Source organism: Pholis gunnellus (genome assembly GCF_910591455.1).
Source record: "Pholis gunnellus genome assembly, chromosome: 1".
Taxonomy (NCBI): Eukaryota; Metazoa; Chordata; class Actinopteri; order Perciformes; family Pholidae; genus Pholis; species Pholis gunnellus.
Genome location: NC_136528.1, coordinates 10,786,807 through 10,802,973, shown reverse-complemented (window position 1 = coordinate 10,802,973; position 16,167 = coordinate 10,786,807). Strand labels below are relative to the sequence as shown.

Genomic DNA, 16,167 nt, shown 5'->3' with positions numbered 1-16,167 from the left:
TTGTGTCTCATGTTAATCTGATGAAACCCAGCAAATGAATTGGGTTTAAAAACACGACTACAAGATGTAGGCTGATTGTTTACAGTGAGCTTCTTCTTTCACAAAAAGGTGGGATGGTACGAATATCTTGTAGGCTCTTAAAAAGCATAAAAACACCAACCACAAAGTGATGACACCTAAATTACAATTCCAAACACTGTCAATTTAAAAGTAGTTCTACGTTGAGGATATTTTAGAAACTTTAAATTAAAAAAAAAACATGCTTTCCTGCTTTAAGAGGTGAAGAAACACAATAAAGCAAAATAAACCAGAAATTTGAATTGAAAAATCAATGGCATGACCATGTCTGTAGTCCCCAGTAATCACTTTAGCGTTTCTATAAGATTTTAACACTTCAATCACGTTCTCTACATTTTAGTTCATCATAAGATAACCAGTTTAACTCACATTTGCAGGTCTTGAGTCATACAAACGCTCACTGTTTACAAGCAGACGGTGCTACATGAGGACAGGACTGGCTTACTGTAAAAGCGCTGCTGAGCTAAAGAGATAGTCATCAAGTCACAGCGGTCACAGAAAGCACCAGTAAATAGTTTGAGCATCAACACAAGCCGTAAGTCATAGTTTGTGATCATGAAGAAGTCTGAAGACTCTCCAACACCCACAGCTAAAGCCTGGCAGACAATGTCAGTCGGGAATATTATGTAAACACTTACATAAAGCTACGTCTGCTAGCTCAACTTTAAGGACACAGGTCGGTTTTCGTCAAGTACACAGAAAAATATTTTTGGGTTCAACCTACCTCCTTCTATCACGGGCAAGAATTATGCACATATTAAACTATGTGACTATAAAACATGAAGGCAGTTTGGTGTATGGCATGATATCACTAAGAGAAAAGACGTATGATGTTTACCAGGCCCAGGCCTCTTTGGGGACTTCGGAAAGTTAGCGTACTGAAGCAAGCAGCAGACAAAATGTTGCCCGCAAATCAGGCGGATAAAGTTAAATTATATAACCAAAAAAACACCACTTTTTTTTTTTTAAAGTAACGTTTCCCATTAAAAAACAATTTTTTCTGTTTTCAATAAAAAACATTTTTAAAACAGCCACTAATGTTTGCATGACAACGCTGTGATTCCTGAGCATGGAAAGGCTGCTGCTGAAAAGTATGTTTGTGTGTGTGTGTGTGTGTGGGCTTCTGGATGACTCATGCTCAGTATTGCCTGAACAGATCTCAGCATCAAAGACAGCTAGTTTTGCTCTCAAGGGCAACTGTGCACTGTTGCTATTACATAAAAGCATGAGCAGAACAGCATGGCTATAAAACAGGTTTGCGGCAAAGACAAACGGTGAGCTGTAACAGTTTCCATTGTGCAAATAATCATTTGTAGGCCACTCTGATCCCGGGTGGAGCAGTGTTTAGATTAGCCCGGCGAGGTGTTTCTCCTGATTGAAGACTATCAGTGCGCGCACACACACGCACACGCACACACGGCAATGGACGCAGGATAATAAACACACACTCACTGCCCAGACTGCAACACCACCTCACAGTAAACTACAGAATCACACCTGGCCTTGTATTACTGCTAAACACAGCTTTGAACTCTCGCTTTATTCCAAGTTATTACTACAATAATAAGATTGTAAAGTTTAACTGTATTCGAGAGTAGGCATTTGTTTTAAGGGAGAGGTGCCCGATTGGTTCTAACTGGTCAGCAGACGCGGAGGCGTCACGTTGCCATTTGTTATCATGTAAATCAAGGCAGAAACTTAATTGATTTCCACAATAATGATGCTCTACAGTATATTAAAATGTTTTTGTATGAGACACAAGTTTATTGTTAAAGATGATAAGGCCAGTTTTAGTCCAGTTCATTTGGAACAAATTATATTCAAACTTTACTTTAAAAAGGTGTTAAAATGGTGGTAAAATTGAGAGAATCACATTATAACAATATCACAAAACTGAGTGTAAAGTTTCTTTGGCTGTTTTATGCATTTGTAAATTGTATTACTAGTAAGACTACCACAGCCACGTTGCAATTTAAACATGTCCAGACATGCCTTACTGGAGGAGTAGGACGGGAGAATAAACATTAAAGAGGGACACAGAGTAACTCATGCTGGTCTATATATGGCAGCAAAACTACACCTCATGAAGGGCAGCAAAGCATCTGCAACCTTTAATTACAAAGGCATATCACACTATATGCTGTAATCAGCCCCGTGGTTTTATTTTTCTCCTTATGCATCACTTCCTCTGGATATTGATACACAAAACTTATGTGCTTATTGTTATCAAAATGTAATGCAATCCACTATTATAGCCCCGCAATAACTAATGCATTTAGTGAATATTTAATTCAAGATGAAACTGTGCAACTCGCCCTTATTATAGGAAGTTAAGTGGCAGTGTTGTTGTGGTGGATTGCATTATTTCAGAGGATGCCCATGTAGATTTGTTCACTTTGTGTGTGTATAGTGGACTTACAAAATAAATGCAATAGGTCTGTTTATATTCACATCAGTCGACTGCCTAATAAAGAAGAACAAGCAATCCACCGGACTGTTAAACGCTCTGTGGTCTCTAAAAATGGCTTCTTCGTTGGTTTTGATGTAACGTGGGGAATCCCCGGCCGTAATCCCTGTGGAGGCGCCACGTCTCCTGATAGAAGAGGATGTGTTTGAGGACACACACCTTTTGGCATCCTTTAAAAGTAGTTTTGTTTCTCACAAGGAGAATACATGAAAGGATTTGTATCAATACAGATCCCATTACAGATTTAGCTTATTAACCCTTTTGGTTCCAATTTGTTCAACATTTGTTTGACAGCATGCATTGTTAACATATACTTGTGGTTGGTAGGCTACCAGGAATCAGACAATTCAACAGTCTTAAATGAGAATTGATTCACGTCCCTCCTTCTCCAGGTGAGAGAACGAGCTAAACCTTTGGGGAAAAGCTGAGGTCGTGTTCAGTTGTGACTCTGCGTTTTGAACGTCATGGTCGAGTTTCTAAGTGGAAACTTTAGTTGAGTTCGTCCTGGACGTGAGCAGTTAAGCGGTGAATGTGGTAGCCTGTTTGATGGGAACGATTTATGAGGGCACCGCCTGATGTTTGATAGAGTGCTCATTTGCATTAAGGCATTTCATTACTCTGGCTTGGCCTTCATGGCTGCTCAAGTAATAGCAACATCATTAAGTGCATTGATTAATGAACCTATTTAAGATTAAATGCAAGACATGGTTTACATTCTGAAATTTCGCTTCACTCATTTTGCTTCCTGAAAAAAATTGCACTCAGAATTTAATTGATGAGCTAACCTCACCGCGTACAAGTGGCAAAAAACTAAAGAAAATACTGATGCAATAATACCACCGCATATGTTTAACAAACATCCTGTTCAAGTTAAGCTGCCTTTCTCTAACCAGAGGATATCCCACTGCTTTACACCTTTGAATGAAAGTCATTCTGCACAAAGAAGAAATGGGTCATATTACTGACTAGGCTCTCTCAATGGAGTGGTCCTGACTACAATCAATAAGTTCTGCTGATCTCACATCTGTGTCACATCAGCTTATTTCATGTTCTAGTCTCACTGGAAATACTGAAGCCGGGATTATACAGACACAGTTTTCACAATCCTGTAACTTACAATATCCCTGTGCGATGTGGACGCATCAACACAGACACATAAACTGTTTACTGTCTAATCACTGGCACAACGCCAAACAGCAAGCCTGACTGACGAAAAGAGGCAAAGGGGTTTTTCCGATGTTGCCGGTAATCAAAAACTAAACATTTCAACAGTTCAACAAAGCTGATGTAATTGGTTCATAGCTATTTTTTTTAAATCCAGCACCATTCACTGGTATGCCTCCTTCAGTAATGCACTAATGTGGAAATGAAACGTGTATTTAAAACCTTGATTAGTCCATACATGTGCCTGTCAAAGTTATCTGAAGAAAAGTGAGATGCTTCTAGCTGATTAGCATCTATTAAAAGTGACATATCTGTTGACATCTTTTCATTTTTACTGAAACATAAAGACTCTGAGTAGAGTGATTAACCTTCAGTGGAAAGATCAGCTTGAGAGGGGGGTCTGCCAACAGTGCAGACTCCTACTGAGGCAGTGCCAGCTAACAGCTGCCTCTCTCTCCTTAAAGCCAGCTCTTATGAACTATAACTGGGGGGAATTTAGATCATACAGTCTTCCTCCTCCATGGAATCCCAGAGAACAACACACATCTATACATACATGGCTGTTGTGTGCACCCACATACAAGACGATGATCTAATGTTTCCACCTTAGAGTTTGATCTAAAACAAAATCTTACAAATACTGCACGATCAGCAGAAGTATATTGTTTTGTGAAGACAACTTTTAGCTTACTTTGACTTGACTGAGGTAGTTTACACTGTGTAGTAATTAACTGCATATATGGTAAAAGGACGAGCCATTGACCACGTCTGTCACGTAAATAGTTACCCGCAAAATCTGCAATGGTGCCCAAATGTTTTAAATAATGAGGGAAATGCAAAGTTTTTTTCGTGGATGTGGATTTTCCTAAGCTGAAGCCTGTGAACAGAGAGGTTGTTCAAGCTCGCATTTAGAGAAGTTTGACTTCATCATGACTTTTGAATAAATGCAACACAGAAAGTGTTTTATAACCAGCCTCTCCCCCAGTAGGGCTCTTTTAAAAAGGATGCCAACAATAATATATCATGGATCCACATGGCCCTAATTTGGGTAAATGCCCAGCTAGTAATATTTCAATAAAATGACTCCAGTAGTGAAATTGCACTGCTCTCTTTAAAGCACTGTGTTACTTAGTGGAAAATGACCCCAAACCAACTATTTTACTAGATGAATGGTAACTGAATACTCTATTGATTCAATAATATGCCATCTATGCAGTTTAGCAAGGAAGAGGTGCATTGAGACATGGAATTGGACAACGAGCAAAGAAAACGTGCACATTTACCTCGACGTTTAATGGCTCTTAACAAAAAACACAATAACTGGCACCAGTTAGCTTCAAGACAACTGTCCCGGGGCCTTAGGAAACGTATATTATTTTAATACTCTGTGCCATCCTGTCTGTGCATCCGTTACCTTGCCCTGAGCAGCAGTGGTAACACTTTGTATGTGAGGAAGTGTTTTGTGGAGGCAATGGAGGCTAATATAAAGATAAAGATAAAGAGGATGGATCCTATCGAGGCGGCCTCAAACAAGGAATCAAAACAAGGAAGCGAGCTGGCAGTGGTACAACAACCTTTCACGGACAAAGACTTAACATTAGTGATGGTCACATCGATTAACTAACCGTTAGCCAAGTTAGCTTATCAACCTGAATAACCAGCCACAAAACTAGCGTTAGCCAAACATTACTTAGCCACAGTGGCTGCTCTGGTTTAAAACGTGTCCTCCGAATCATCCCTACACATGCATCTTGTTATCAACCATAACATATGTTAGTTAATACACTCATTGCTGGATGTTAACGCGTTAGCTAACACCTCCTGATGGCTAGGTGACAGCTGGACGGAGCGCAACAAGGAAATTAGCTCCGTTAGCAAACGAAAATATTAGCTAACAACCAAAAAAAAGCTTCCTATCAAATGTTTAACACAAACAAACAACAGGCTCACCTTCGCTGTGACACAATCCAGACGACCAGGACACGACTTTGGTTTGTCACGACTGCCCCGGAGCTTAACGTGCAGGTTTTACTCGGTGTTACTTGTTGTGTTGGCTGATGTGTTTCACGCTAACAGCGGAGTGTCGTTAGCGGCTCTCTCTCCATTCTTTGCTGCTCGTGAAAGGTTCGAACATACCCGGATGTACAAAAAACGGCACCGCCCGCTTCACAGCGCACACGTCCGGGTCAGGACCGACTCGGGTCTACTTCATTAGTGTACCATCACACCTATGTGGTGTAGGAGAGGGTTGTGCACGCGTTCATCTTATAAGCAAAAGAGGTTCACCTTAAAGTGTTTTTTTTTCTGTGATAAAGAATACAAACTGGATCATTTATTCTTCTTTCTGTCTTTACCAAAGGGTATTTATGGTGTGATTGGCTAGAACATTTTATACATATATGTATATATATTACATTCAATTTGAATCATAGTGGAGGATAAGAAAACTATTTGTGTTTTTTTTCCAAGAAGTGTATGAAACCAGAACCCTTATCTGTGTTTTTTATGACAACTCGCCTCTATGAACTATACGACTACTATATGAAAAACTACTGAACATTATTGATGCCTTAGAGTTACTAGAGGAGACCTTTTAGCTATTTGATTTGTCTTTTATTAGGTTATAATTATACTTACTTAGTAGCTTCGCTTCCTTAAAAGCCTAGTACGGATGATATATCACTTGCTATGTATATATATATATATATATATATATATATATATATATATATATATTATACGTCTTGTTGGAAAGACAAAGAACTCAGTTAAAAGAAAAAAAATCAGATCGATTTATTGCCAAGAATTTATTGTTGATGAAGGGAGTTGCTGCGGAGTTATAAACAGCATAGTATAGATGTCGAAAAAAGTCATGAAAAAGTCAGTGTACCATGTCGAAAAGTCATAAATTTACTTAAGTGACTTTATTTTTAAAGTTGCTTTTTTAGTTACTTTACTTTTAAAGTTACTTTTTTAGTTACTCTTACTTTTTTAGTTACTTTACTTTTAAAGTTACTTTTTTAGTTACTTTACTTTTAAAGTTACTTTTTTAGTTACTTTACTTTTTTTAGTTACTTTTAAAGTTACTTTACTTTTAAAGTTACTTTTTTGGTTCACCATCATCCATCAAGCTGTTGTAACTCAACTGTACTTTGTCTAAACTGTCCCAAACTTGACATGGTTGTTGACGGTCATGACTTTAGGACTTCTGCATGCCAATATTAACTCACAGTCATAGCGCCACCTACTGATAAGCACGGACGCAATTAGGATTCTATAATTACAGCGGACCAAACACTGAACTTATTAAAAGGGTTTGTGGGCAAACTACCAGAAAATAATGACTTCTCTGAACTAAATTTGTGCATAGTAAGATGTTTGCAGAGCAGAAATTAGATAAAAGTGGTTGTCAAGCCACTGTCGGTGGGCATTAGTATAAATGATCTGTCCAGAGCTTCTACACGAGAATCAGGTTAAATATTACAATGAATGCTTTACACTACAATCTAAAGTTACAGAAGAGCTTAAAATGAAAACAGTGTTAAATTAAAGTGTTCAAGTGAAAGCAAATGACACTACGGTTTTCTTAACTTTCATATAAGTCCAAATCCAATCAGCAGGACACTGCAGGGAGTTGAACCCCATCCCAGTAAACTGACAGTCTGTTATGTTACTAACACTGACACTTCATGCACATTCATTTTCTTGATGATCTTAACAGGCTTACATTTATGATTGTATTGGAGGTACCCTCAACACATTTGAGGCTTGAGACCTGGCAACGCGATCTTGCTACGCTGCTGGAAATATCATCTAACTCGTGCGCGCAGTGTATGATGGTCACGGAAACGCACGGCCGCGTCAACCAGAGTCCTGCCGCTACCCTCGACGTGCGTGAACGTGCGAGGGCCCGACCAATGCTGCTCGCAGCTTTAATTCAACCATGATACTGAAGTGAAGTGGGACAACAAACAAGAAACCATGAAACCAGTCCCCAAAGCTTCACCAATCATATTTATTTTGTACATCAACCTGTTCAGCATTTCCAGGAAAATGTGTGCCGATGAAAAGTGGTTACAAAAATAAAGCATGTTCTTACGTAAAGATAACATGACAGAAAGACTACACCTACAAATGCTGAATATGAAAATAAATAAGTATATCACTTGAATGTCTGTGCCTTTCAGTCATCGTTTAACAAATTTATCAAAAACATGTATCTTACCAATAATATCCGGCAGTAGTTGTAGGATTCACTTCAAGTACTGTGAATGTTTACATACATTTTAAAAGTCATTTACGGGCAGAAAACAATCTCTGCAGCGGTTCCAGATCAGTTACTTTGGACTTTAGTACTTAAAACTGTAGTGGAAGAAATCGATTAATATAATAAACACAATTGGAGCAAATACATCATCGTAGAAAATACCAACAAATCAGTGATTGCATTTTCTCCTGCACTCACTGTAACCTTAACTTTCTTTCATCACATTTGTAACAACTCTGACCAGCCTGTAACCCTGTCAAATCTTTGAGTTTTCACATGATTTCTATGATCTAATAAGCATTATATGATACACTAATAAAGTGCCAATACTCTTTGTAAATGTCATCAGTAGTGGTGCTTTAGTAAAAAAAAAAAAAAAAGAAGCTTTTCCAAATGTACAATTCATTTTAGTGCATCAAAACATTATCTGACATGCATTCATCAACATAAGCTGTTAGAGACTGGAATGACTTACACACGCCTATCTTCTAATGTAAACTCTACACAGTGTTACTCTAGGGCAGTACCGTAGAGTTAACACGTTAATATACTGGTTTAACAGAGAAACATAAATACATAGCCCACTGACAAGGCAGTGGGTTTTTACAAATATTACAGACAATAATCTGCTGCTTTATACCATCTTTCAGTCAACAACATAACAACAAGGAATTATGCCAAAGAAATGTTTAAATGCGGCAGTTTATCATATCAAAGAACTGTACAAGTTAAGAGAATACACTATGATTAAAAAGAGAAAAAAGATGGATGGAATTTTATTGTGTCTTTCAAAATGTGTCCTCTCAGTTTGTAGTCAAGAGGTAAAGTGTTCGAAAAAGGCAGTTGGGGTCTTAAAAAAAGTCTCCCTCTTCATTAAGCTATTGCCTTCGCCTCAGGCAGGAACGCCTCCCAAAACTTCACAAGCTGGAATATAAATCAGAAGCAGAGAAAAAAAAAAGATGGTTAACATGTGTTGTGATCACTCAATATCTTTCAATAAATACAAATGTAAAAGTAATTCATACGTTTAGTTAAAGGAACACTTTGGTAGCCATGAATAAAGCGTACAAAGGAACGTGTACATGATGAATATAACACTTGATATAGTTAAATGTTTACCCGTTGTTGAGACTGCAGCATTGCATCCAAATATTTGACTATCTGGCTCCTGAAGTCCTTGGCTTTTTCTTTCTGAAAAGACAAAAGTGTCGACATGTCTCAAGCTCTTCGAGGAGGGAGAAGCCAGTTGTAGGAATTTCTGGCAGAACTTCATCTACTTCCAAAGTGAACAGAGAGGGAACATAGTCTGATGGTCTATTAGTCTTTATTGTGCCATTCATCAGGGTACAAATATAAATATCAGATCATCTCACCCACTCAAATATACAGTGCTTATAAAAAGTATTTACTTTTCATTTTTAATGTTTTATTGTCTTATTACAATTTTGGATGAAAGAAGATTTAATTTGACAAACTTTCCTAAACACATAAACATACCTCAAACCTGAGAACCTCCTTGCGTACAGTCATGCCAATCCTGTCGAAATCTCTCTCGTACTGAGTCACCCTCGCCTCCCACTGACCACAAACATGAGGGGGGGGAAAAAACGATTAAAAAAAACATAAAGGTCTTGGTATTTTCCAGCTTGTGATATAATAACATGACACTTGTTATTCTTCTAAACAAATTCACATTAGCTGCTTATTCTGCCACACAGGATGCCCTTATCTAAAAATACAGTCATTTATCTAATCTTAAAACATCTATAAAGAAATGAGAAACACTTATATTGAAAATAAAGAATACAAACAGGTACGTCGTTGCACTGTTGTCGGAGTTGTGATGGTTCTACATTGTGTAGAACTTGATTCAGATCAAACAGGTTACATTTACAGGTTTTAAAAGAGGGTTACAACTAATGAACATTTTTCAATATCAATTTATTATGTTTTAATTAATCAAATGATCGTTAAGTGAAACTAGTGAAAGAGGAACATCACAAAGACTATGGTGACCTCAAATAACTTGTTTGCATGGGAAAAAAAGACATCCGTAATAAATATACTTAATAAAGACTTTAATAATTAATCAATTATTAAAATAGTCAGAATACTCTTCTCTACACTGTGTCTGTTACCTCGGTGATGTCGTCTTTGGCCTGCTGCAGTTTGTCCGGCTTGTTGGCCCACAGCAGCTTGGCCTCGGCCTCTCTCTTCTTCTGCAGCGTGCTCTGAGCCTCCTGCCATCGCTGCCACGCCCGCACACGCTGGTCAAAACACCCCTGTGGACATCCGACACTTACCAAACAGAGAGCAGGTAGCACACACTGAACTAAAGACACCGCTGTCTTTATGCTGCTCTGACAGAATGCAATATCATCATTTTAATCCTGAATATCAGGAACAACCCGAGCTTTACTCTTCCCTGCTTCTGAAGAATCTCTATTACTGTAAAACTACCACTCTGCAGCGGTGAGCTTACGCGCATAGCACCCAGCAGGCGGATGTAGTCGGCCAGCAGCTCTGCGAAGATGAAGAAGTCACTGGCTGCCTGCTCCTGATGCAGCTGCTCCATCTTGTCCTCCACCTCTGCCAGCTGGGACAGGGCCCGCGACAGGGCCGTGTTGTCCTCAGAGTTTCCCAACATGGCCATACTTTTGGCAAATACTGCCGTGCTCCCACACAGCTCTGGGAAACAGAAAACATATTCAGTCTACTTGTTTCACCCTAAAAGGCCAGGGAGCTGGACTGTACTCTCCTGTTTACTTAGTTGAAACAATTTGATTAAAAAAAATTGTAGCTCACCCTTCCTGTGGTTGACCAGGGAGTCCACCACCGCCTGAAGCTTCCTCAACTGCTGCTCCTCGTTCTCCACCTCCTGGAACTTGTCCTCAAACCACTGAGACAGACACGGAGTAAAAATATCAAGAAAGAAAATACAGCAAAACGACCTCATCATGTCTACAACGGCCCGTTTGTCTTGTTGTAATTTCTAGAAAAATAGAGATAACATACCCAAGAACATTCACCGATGTCTATGTATACCTGCAACACCTGTTGACACTTTATCTGCACTGTTCACATGTTTGTGTGAAGATGTTTATCATCTTGGATACGTTTACTATTTTGCACATTTACCAGCTTTTATATTTTGCATATTCTGGTAATTTAAAAAATATTTTATTATATACTTTTAACTGGTATTGTGTTTACTCAGCTATTTATCATTTATTGTACTTGTATTGTGCGCCGCAGCTTAGGAGTTTGATGCAACAACATTTTGCTAAGCGTACTCATATGTATATGTGACAAGTATAATTATACCTCCCGAATCTTGAATAATTAGTATAGTTTTGAATGATAAAACGTCCTTACTCTACTACTAAGACTTTTGGATATTCATTGCATCGTGGTTTAAATATTCTACATGCACAACAGTCTCCTGAAAACACTTGATCTGGATTCCTCTTACAGTGTCTGACTCATTCATCTTAATGGTCATCTTGTTGACAGCATCTGATGCCTTATTGATCATTTTGAGGAAGCCAGCTCCACTCAGCGCCTGGGTGCTCACTGCTCTGGGTAGCTGAAAACACACAGAGACAAAAACACACAGAGACAGAGACACACACACACACACACACAGAGACACACACACGCATTTCAAAAGTCATTCCCAAGAATCTTAAGTCATTATCCAGCTCATTGCTACTGGAACATCTTTTTATATCCTAAAAACCCACCTCCTCTCTCTCCAAGAAATCACGGACGTCAGGATCTTGTAGTAACGACGGGTGAGACACTACTCTCTGAAGATACCTACAAAAAAAAGAAGGCACGATAAAGTGAGTAAGAAGTAGTAGTGCCCAAAAAGTAACGCATACAAAAATATGCACACAAAAGCATGGGCATGTGTAGAAATATAGTTTAAAAATGCCCAAACATGTACGGAGCCTTGCCTCTCCAGAGCTGCTCGTCTTCTCTCCACAAACTCTACTGAGGACGGGTCGTCCATTCCCACCTTCACTTTGGTCATTCCTGTTGGTGCACATCACAGTCACCGAAAGGGACACAAAAAAACACCCAAAAAAACAAGCAGCGCACATACTTAAGACCCACCTACGACACTTTTCTCAGGTGGTGGTGGAATGATGCAGCCGTGGAGCGACTGCTTGACCGACAGCTTCTCATAAAGACCCAGGAAGTCACTGTAACGCCTCCTCACAGAGAAGGCTTTACTCCTGAACATGGCCAAGGAGGTCTGAAAGCAGAGACACACAACTTTAAAAAGGACAAACTTTAAAATGTAGACAAATTAGCAGATTTAGGAGCTATGTAAAAAAGCAAGATATAAGTATCAACACAGGCTTTTCTACAGACCCTGGTGGATACTTTGTAGGCCACATATGCGTTCATGCCATCTCCTAGTAGGACAGAAACATTGGAGAGAAACTGAAGATGAGAATTCATTAAAAATCAGTCTGAAATGAATGTGTCAGTGCATTTAAAGTATTGAGGTTGCTAAAATGAGACATATACATAAAAGTGAAATCCATACAGTGCTATAACTAATCAACTACTTCCCAAAAAAATAACATCTGAATACTCTGGGGATTATAGATAGCTGTATTATATATATATATATATACTTCAACAAACAGACCGTATGAAAAAAAGAGACTGACCAACTTTCTCAGGGTTGGTGACGGCAACATCCACATCAAAACTATCCATGTCCTCTTCCTCCTCCAACTGTAATCAAGGAGAAGAACTAGTAGCCATCACGGAAAACATGCATGAAATGAATGCTTTTTAAAGGAAGCGCAGCTCAGCCGTGGACGTACCTGCTCCAAGGAGGTGGGCTGCATGGCTGCAGGGCTCTGAGTGAAGGAGGAAGACGGAGGCGGGCCAGAGGAGGTGGAGAGCTCCTTCCTGGCCGTGGACGCGTCCGTGCTCAGCTTCACGTGTGCCTCTGGGAAAGTAAAAAAAAAAGACACTTTATTATTGGATGACTCCGTTCATTCAAAAAGAAAAGAAACACAGATGACTAAAGTGCACCTGATTTATCCAGAACTGTTGATATGGCAATTATTCCCATACTGTAGAAAAGCTGCAGCTTACATGTACATGAGTGATGCATTTTGTCAACTTTATGATTAATTAAGGATGTGTAGGAGACTTTTTTAATTCACTCACTACATATAGATCACAAACCTAATTCCTATGTAAATGTGAGAGGGACTTGTTCTGTTAAATGACTCTGTGATAATTCTCAGATTTATTCATTTTTAACTCCCATAGTTTGTTGACCACGTCACAAGAACAATATTTCAGACTTAGTAATAACTATGATAACTATGAGTATCAAATGTAAGTGTTTTGGGGGAAAATACCTTAAATATGTCCACAGCACTGAGAATTTAAATTATTGAAATTAGCATTACATTTGTGTTCAGCGGTTAAAGCTGGGTTTGGCAACATTGGAGAAACCAGCACGTAAGCTCGGTTCTGAAAAAAGCAGCCCAGTGTTGCCAACTCTTTTGAAAGTAGCGAGCAGCACAAGCTCCAAAAGTCACTAAATGTAGCAAGAAGTCACCAAGTTGAAAACACTGACAGCCCTCTCCCTAAATCATCATTATGAATGTAAACAACAAACAGTTATTGTTAGTACTCCAAGATCTTTTCCTTATTATGGGCATTTGATTTATTGATTGCTGTCGGGATTTAATGAGATTTACAACAAATTCAACAAAAAGGGTTTCTAAAATGCATTATCTACCCTAGCTTTAACTTATTCTGACCTGAGAACAAGTTAAATATCACCACATAGGTCATTTCATAGCTCGATAACGATATATATCATGATACAGCATGTTTTCTGATCATCTAATAAATAAATAAGAAAATAAACACATGGGTTTGTATACTCTTGTTTGAATGTAATACTTGACAAATGAAAAGTACTGAGTATTTTCTCATTTAATGAAGAACGTTAGTGGGAAAATAATCCGATTATTTAGTCAGTGTTTAATAGTTTTAAATGCTGAGTGGTTTTGTGTTGCACAGACAGACTTTAAAAAAATGACAGTAAAACTGATGCAGTAGAAGCAGCGATATCCTGACTTTAAGTTCAGAGTATGGGGTCAAGCTATAAAAACACTGGATCCTACATTTCCCATAATGCAACTCAAAAATAAATGTCATTAGACTTCACCTGCCAAGTAAACACCCACATCTTTTAAACTCCACACCCTAAGTTTGTAACGCAGTCTCACTGTGACACATTTGCAGCCTCCAAGCTATTGCCGCAACGATTACTCGATTAATTCATTAGTGAGCTTGATGTGTAAAATCAGAGGAATGACCGTTTAAAATCTGAATTAAAATAGTCGAGCACGACCAAGGCTTGAAATAAACCATCTCACATGACTTTAAATTCCTTTTGACGAGCCGAAGCTCTGCAAATCAAAAGTAAGTGGGATGAAGATGGTCAGAAAATGTCTCCTCACCAGCAAACAGGTCGTTGTCGTCATCAGAGTGAACTCCGTTAAGTTTGTTCGCCGTGCTGCTGGCCTCCTCCCCCCCTCTGAACACACCTGGAGGCTCTGCATTCACATTATCCGGCTGAGAAACCCCTCGACTCACAGCCACAGGGTTCCTCTGCAGACAGGAAGCACACAGAAACACTTGCTAAATACCAGGGGTGGGATGTAACATTTACAAGTACATTTACTCAAGTACTGTACAATCTATTACAAATGTGAGGCGTTTGTACTTAACGTGAGTCTTCTCTTTTCGTACCACTTTATACTTCTACTCCTCTGCATATTCAAAATCCACAATATTGTATTTTTTAGTCCACTACATTTATTTGACATGTTTTTTTTACATTAAAAACAAACAAACACATGACTACTAATATACCCAGTAGTAAACAATCTAACTAAAATACAACGTTAAAAGTATCTTACATGATCTGGTTAGTGTTAGTGAGAAAAACAGAATAATATAGGCTAATATTCTATAATAATATTGATATAATAATGTGGAAAGGAGCCATACTGCATTCAGAGTGACGTGACTTTTACTTTTGAGACCTTAAGTAGATTTTTGTACTTTTACACAAGTAAAGTATATGAATACTTCTTCCCTCACTGGTAAGTACACAAACATTAGTGGCATTAGAGGAGTGATAGTTAACGTTATCTAGTGGTTCTCTCACGAGCGGTTTAACGACACGGATAAGGAGGTATACAAAATGACGCTTATTCTTACTAGTTACGACTAAAAACGGCTCAATTTGTACCCACACGAACTTCGGGTAACTTTATGAATCATATTCTTTTATTTCTAAACAAACATGACCTAGTTTCTCGCCTCTCTGTCAGTTAGCTGCCAGTTCTCTCGGCTGCCATGAATGCAGGTCAGATCAGATAAAGAGGCTGACTCCTAGCCTCGTTCACTTCATGCAGAGATAACCGTCACAAACACGCTGCAATGAACAAGAATACGCTGTTTAACACACGTTATTGACGAAGATGTCCTCTCCCTCGTCGCTGTCCCCGTCTGCCATGTCACTTGGCCCGGCTCCCGGTTCCTCTGTGTCAGGGAAAGGTGGAGGAATTCGATCCGAGCTGGCCGCCATATTCCGTGTTGTGAGAGGGAGTGACGTAGGCGGACGTTGAAGGAGCGAGGAAACGGCTGCAGCGACACCTGCTGGTCGGCGAGCAACACGAGACAGCAACGACGGTGCTACTTGAGTTACCGGTTTCACAGGCGGTTTACAGAATTTGTACACTTTTAAAAATATTCTTTTATCCATGTTTAAATCTTTAAACAAGACAACAATCTTTAGACAACCTTTAGTCCAACAAAAATAAATAAAGGACCATAATTCTATTCACCCCCGCCACCCTCCCCCTAAAAAAATATGAATGTAAAATTGTATTTACTTAAGCTTATATAGCTTTATATTGTATTGTAAATGGTGTAGTTTTACTTGTTTTTTTACACTTAATCTGGTGTAATCTTTTTGTTTTATCTGGTCGGTTTCTTTTGCTGCTGTAACACATTTATCTGCCTGGATGTCAAAGAAGTGTTTTCCCTTTTCATAAATATCTCTCTGTAAAGTTTGGATCGTCATTGATTTAGAGCTGAGGTTATGCAGGCGTAGCACATTTGTAGACTAGTT

General features: G+C 38.9%; 1 protein-coding gene across 1 annotated transcript; it reads right to left on the bottom strand.

Moving 5' to 3' along the window:
* Positions 1-7,716: 7,716 nt before the first annotated feature.
* Positions 7,717-15,625, bottom strand: snx1b (sorting nexin 1b). Its single transcript, XM_079161826.1, has 15 exons — positions 15,502-15,625; positions 14,486-14,636; positions 12,821-12,948; positions 12,662-12,728; positions 12,357-12,400; positions 12,096-12,237; positions 11,936-12,014; positions 11,720-11,795; positions 11,449-11,562; positions 10,782-10,875; positions 10,459-10,664; positions 10,115-10,258; positions 9,474-9,554; positions 9,096-9,167; positions 7,717-8,900 (listed from the first exon to the last, which is right to left on the bottom strand). Exons 1-15 carry the CDS (start codon positions 15,619-15,621, stop codon positions 8,850-8,852), a joined length of 1,569 nt encoding a protein of 522 aa, XP_079017952.1. The 5' UTR covers positions 15,622-15,625; the 3' UTR covers positions 7,717-8,849.
* Between the last annotated feature and the right edge of the window lie 542 nt (positions 15,626-16,167).

Excerpts from the sequence above, each read along its gene's own strand:
- snx1b (XM_079161826.1), bottom strand. The coding sequence starts at position 15,621 with ATGGCGGCCAGCTCGGATCGAATTCCTCCACCTTTCCCTGACACAGAG. Across the intron at positions 11,563-11,719 it reads ATTTCTTGGAGAGAGAGGAG|CTACCCAGAGCAGTGAGCAC; the intron begins GTGGGTTTTTAG and ends GTGTGTTTTCAG. Across the intron at positions 9,555-10,114 it reads CCAAAGACGACATCACCGAG|TGGGAGGCGAGGGTGACTCA; the intron begins GTAACAGACACA and ends GTTTGTGGTCAG.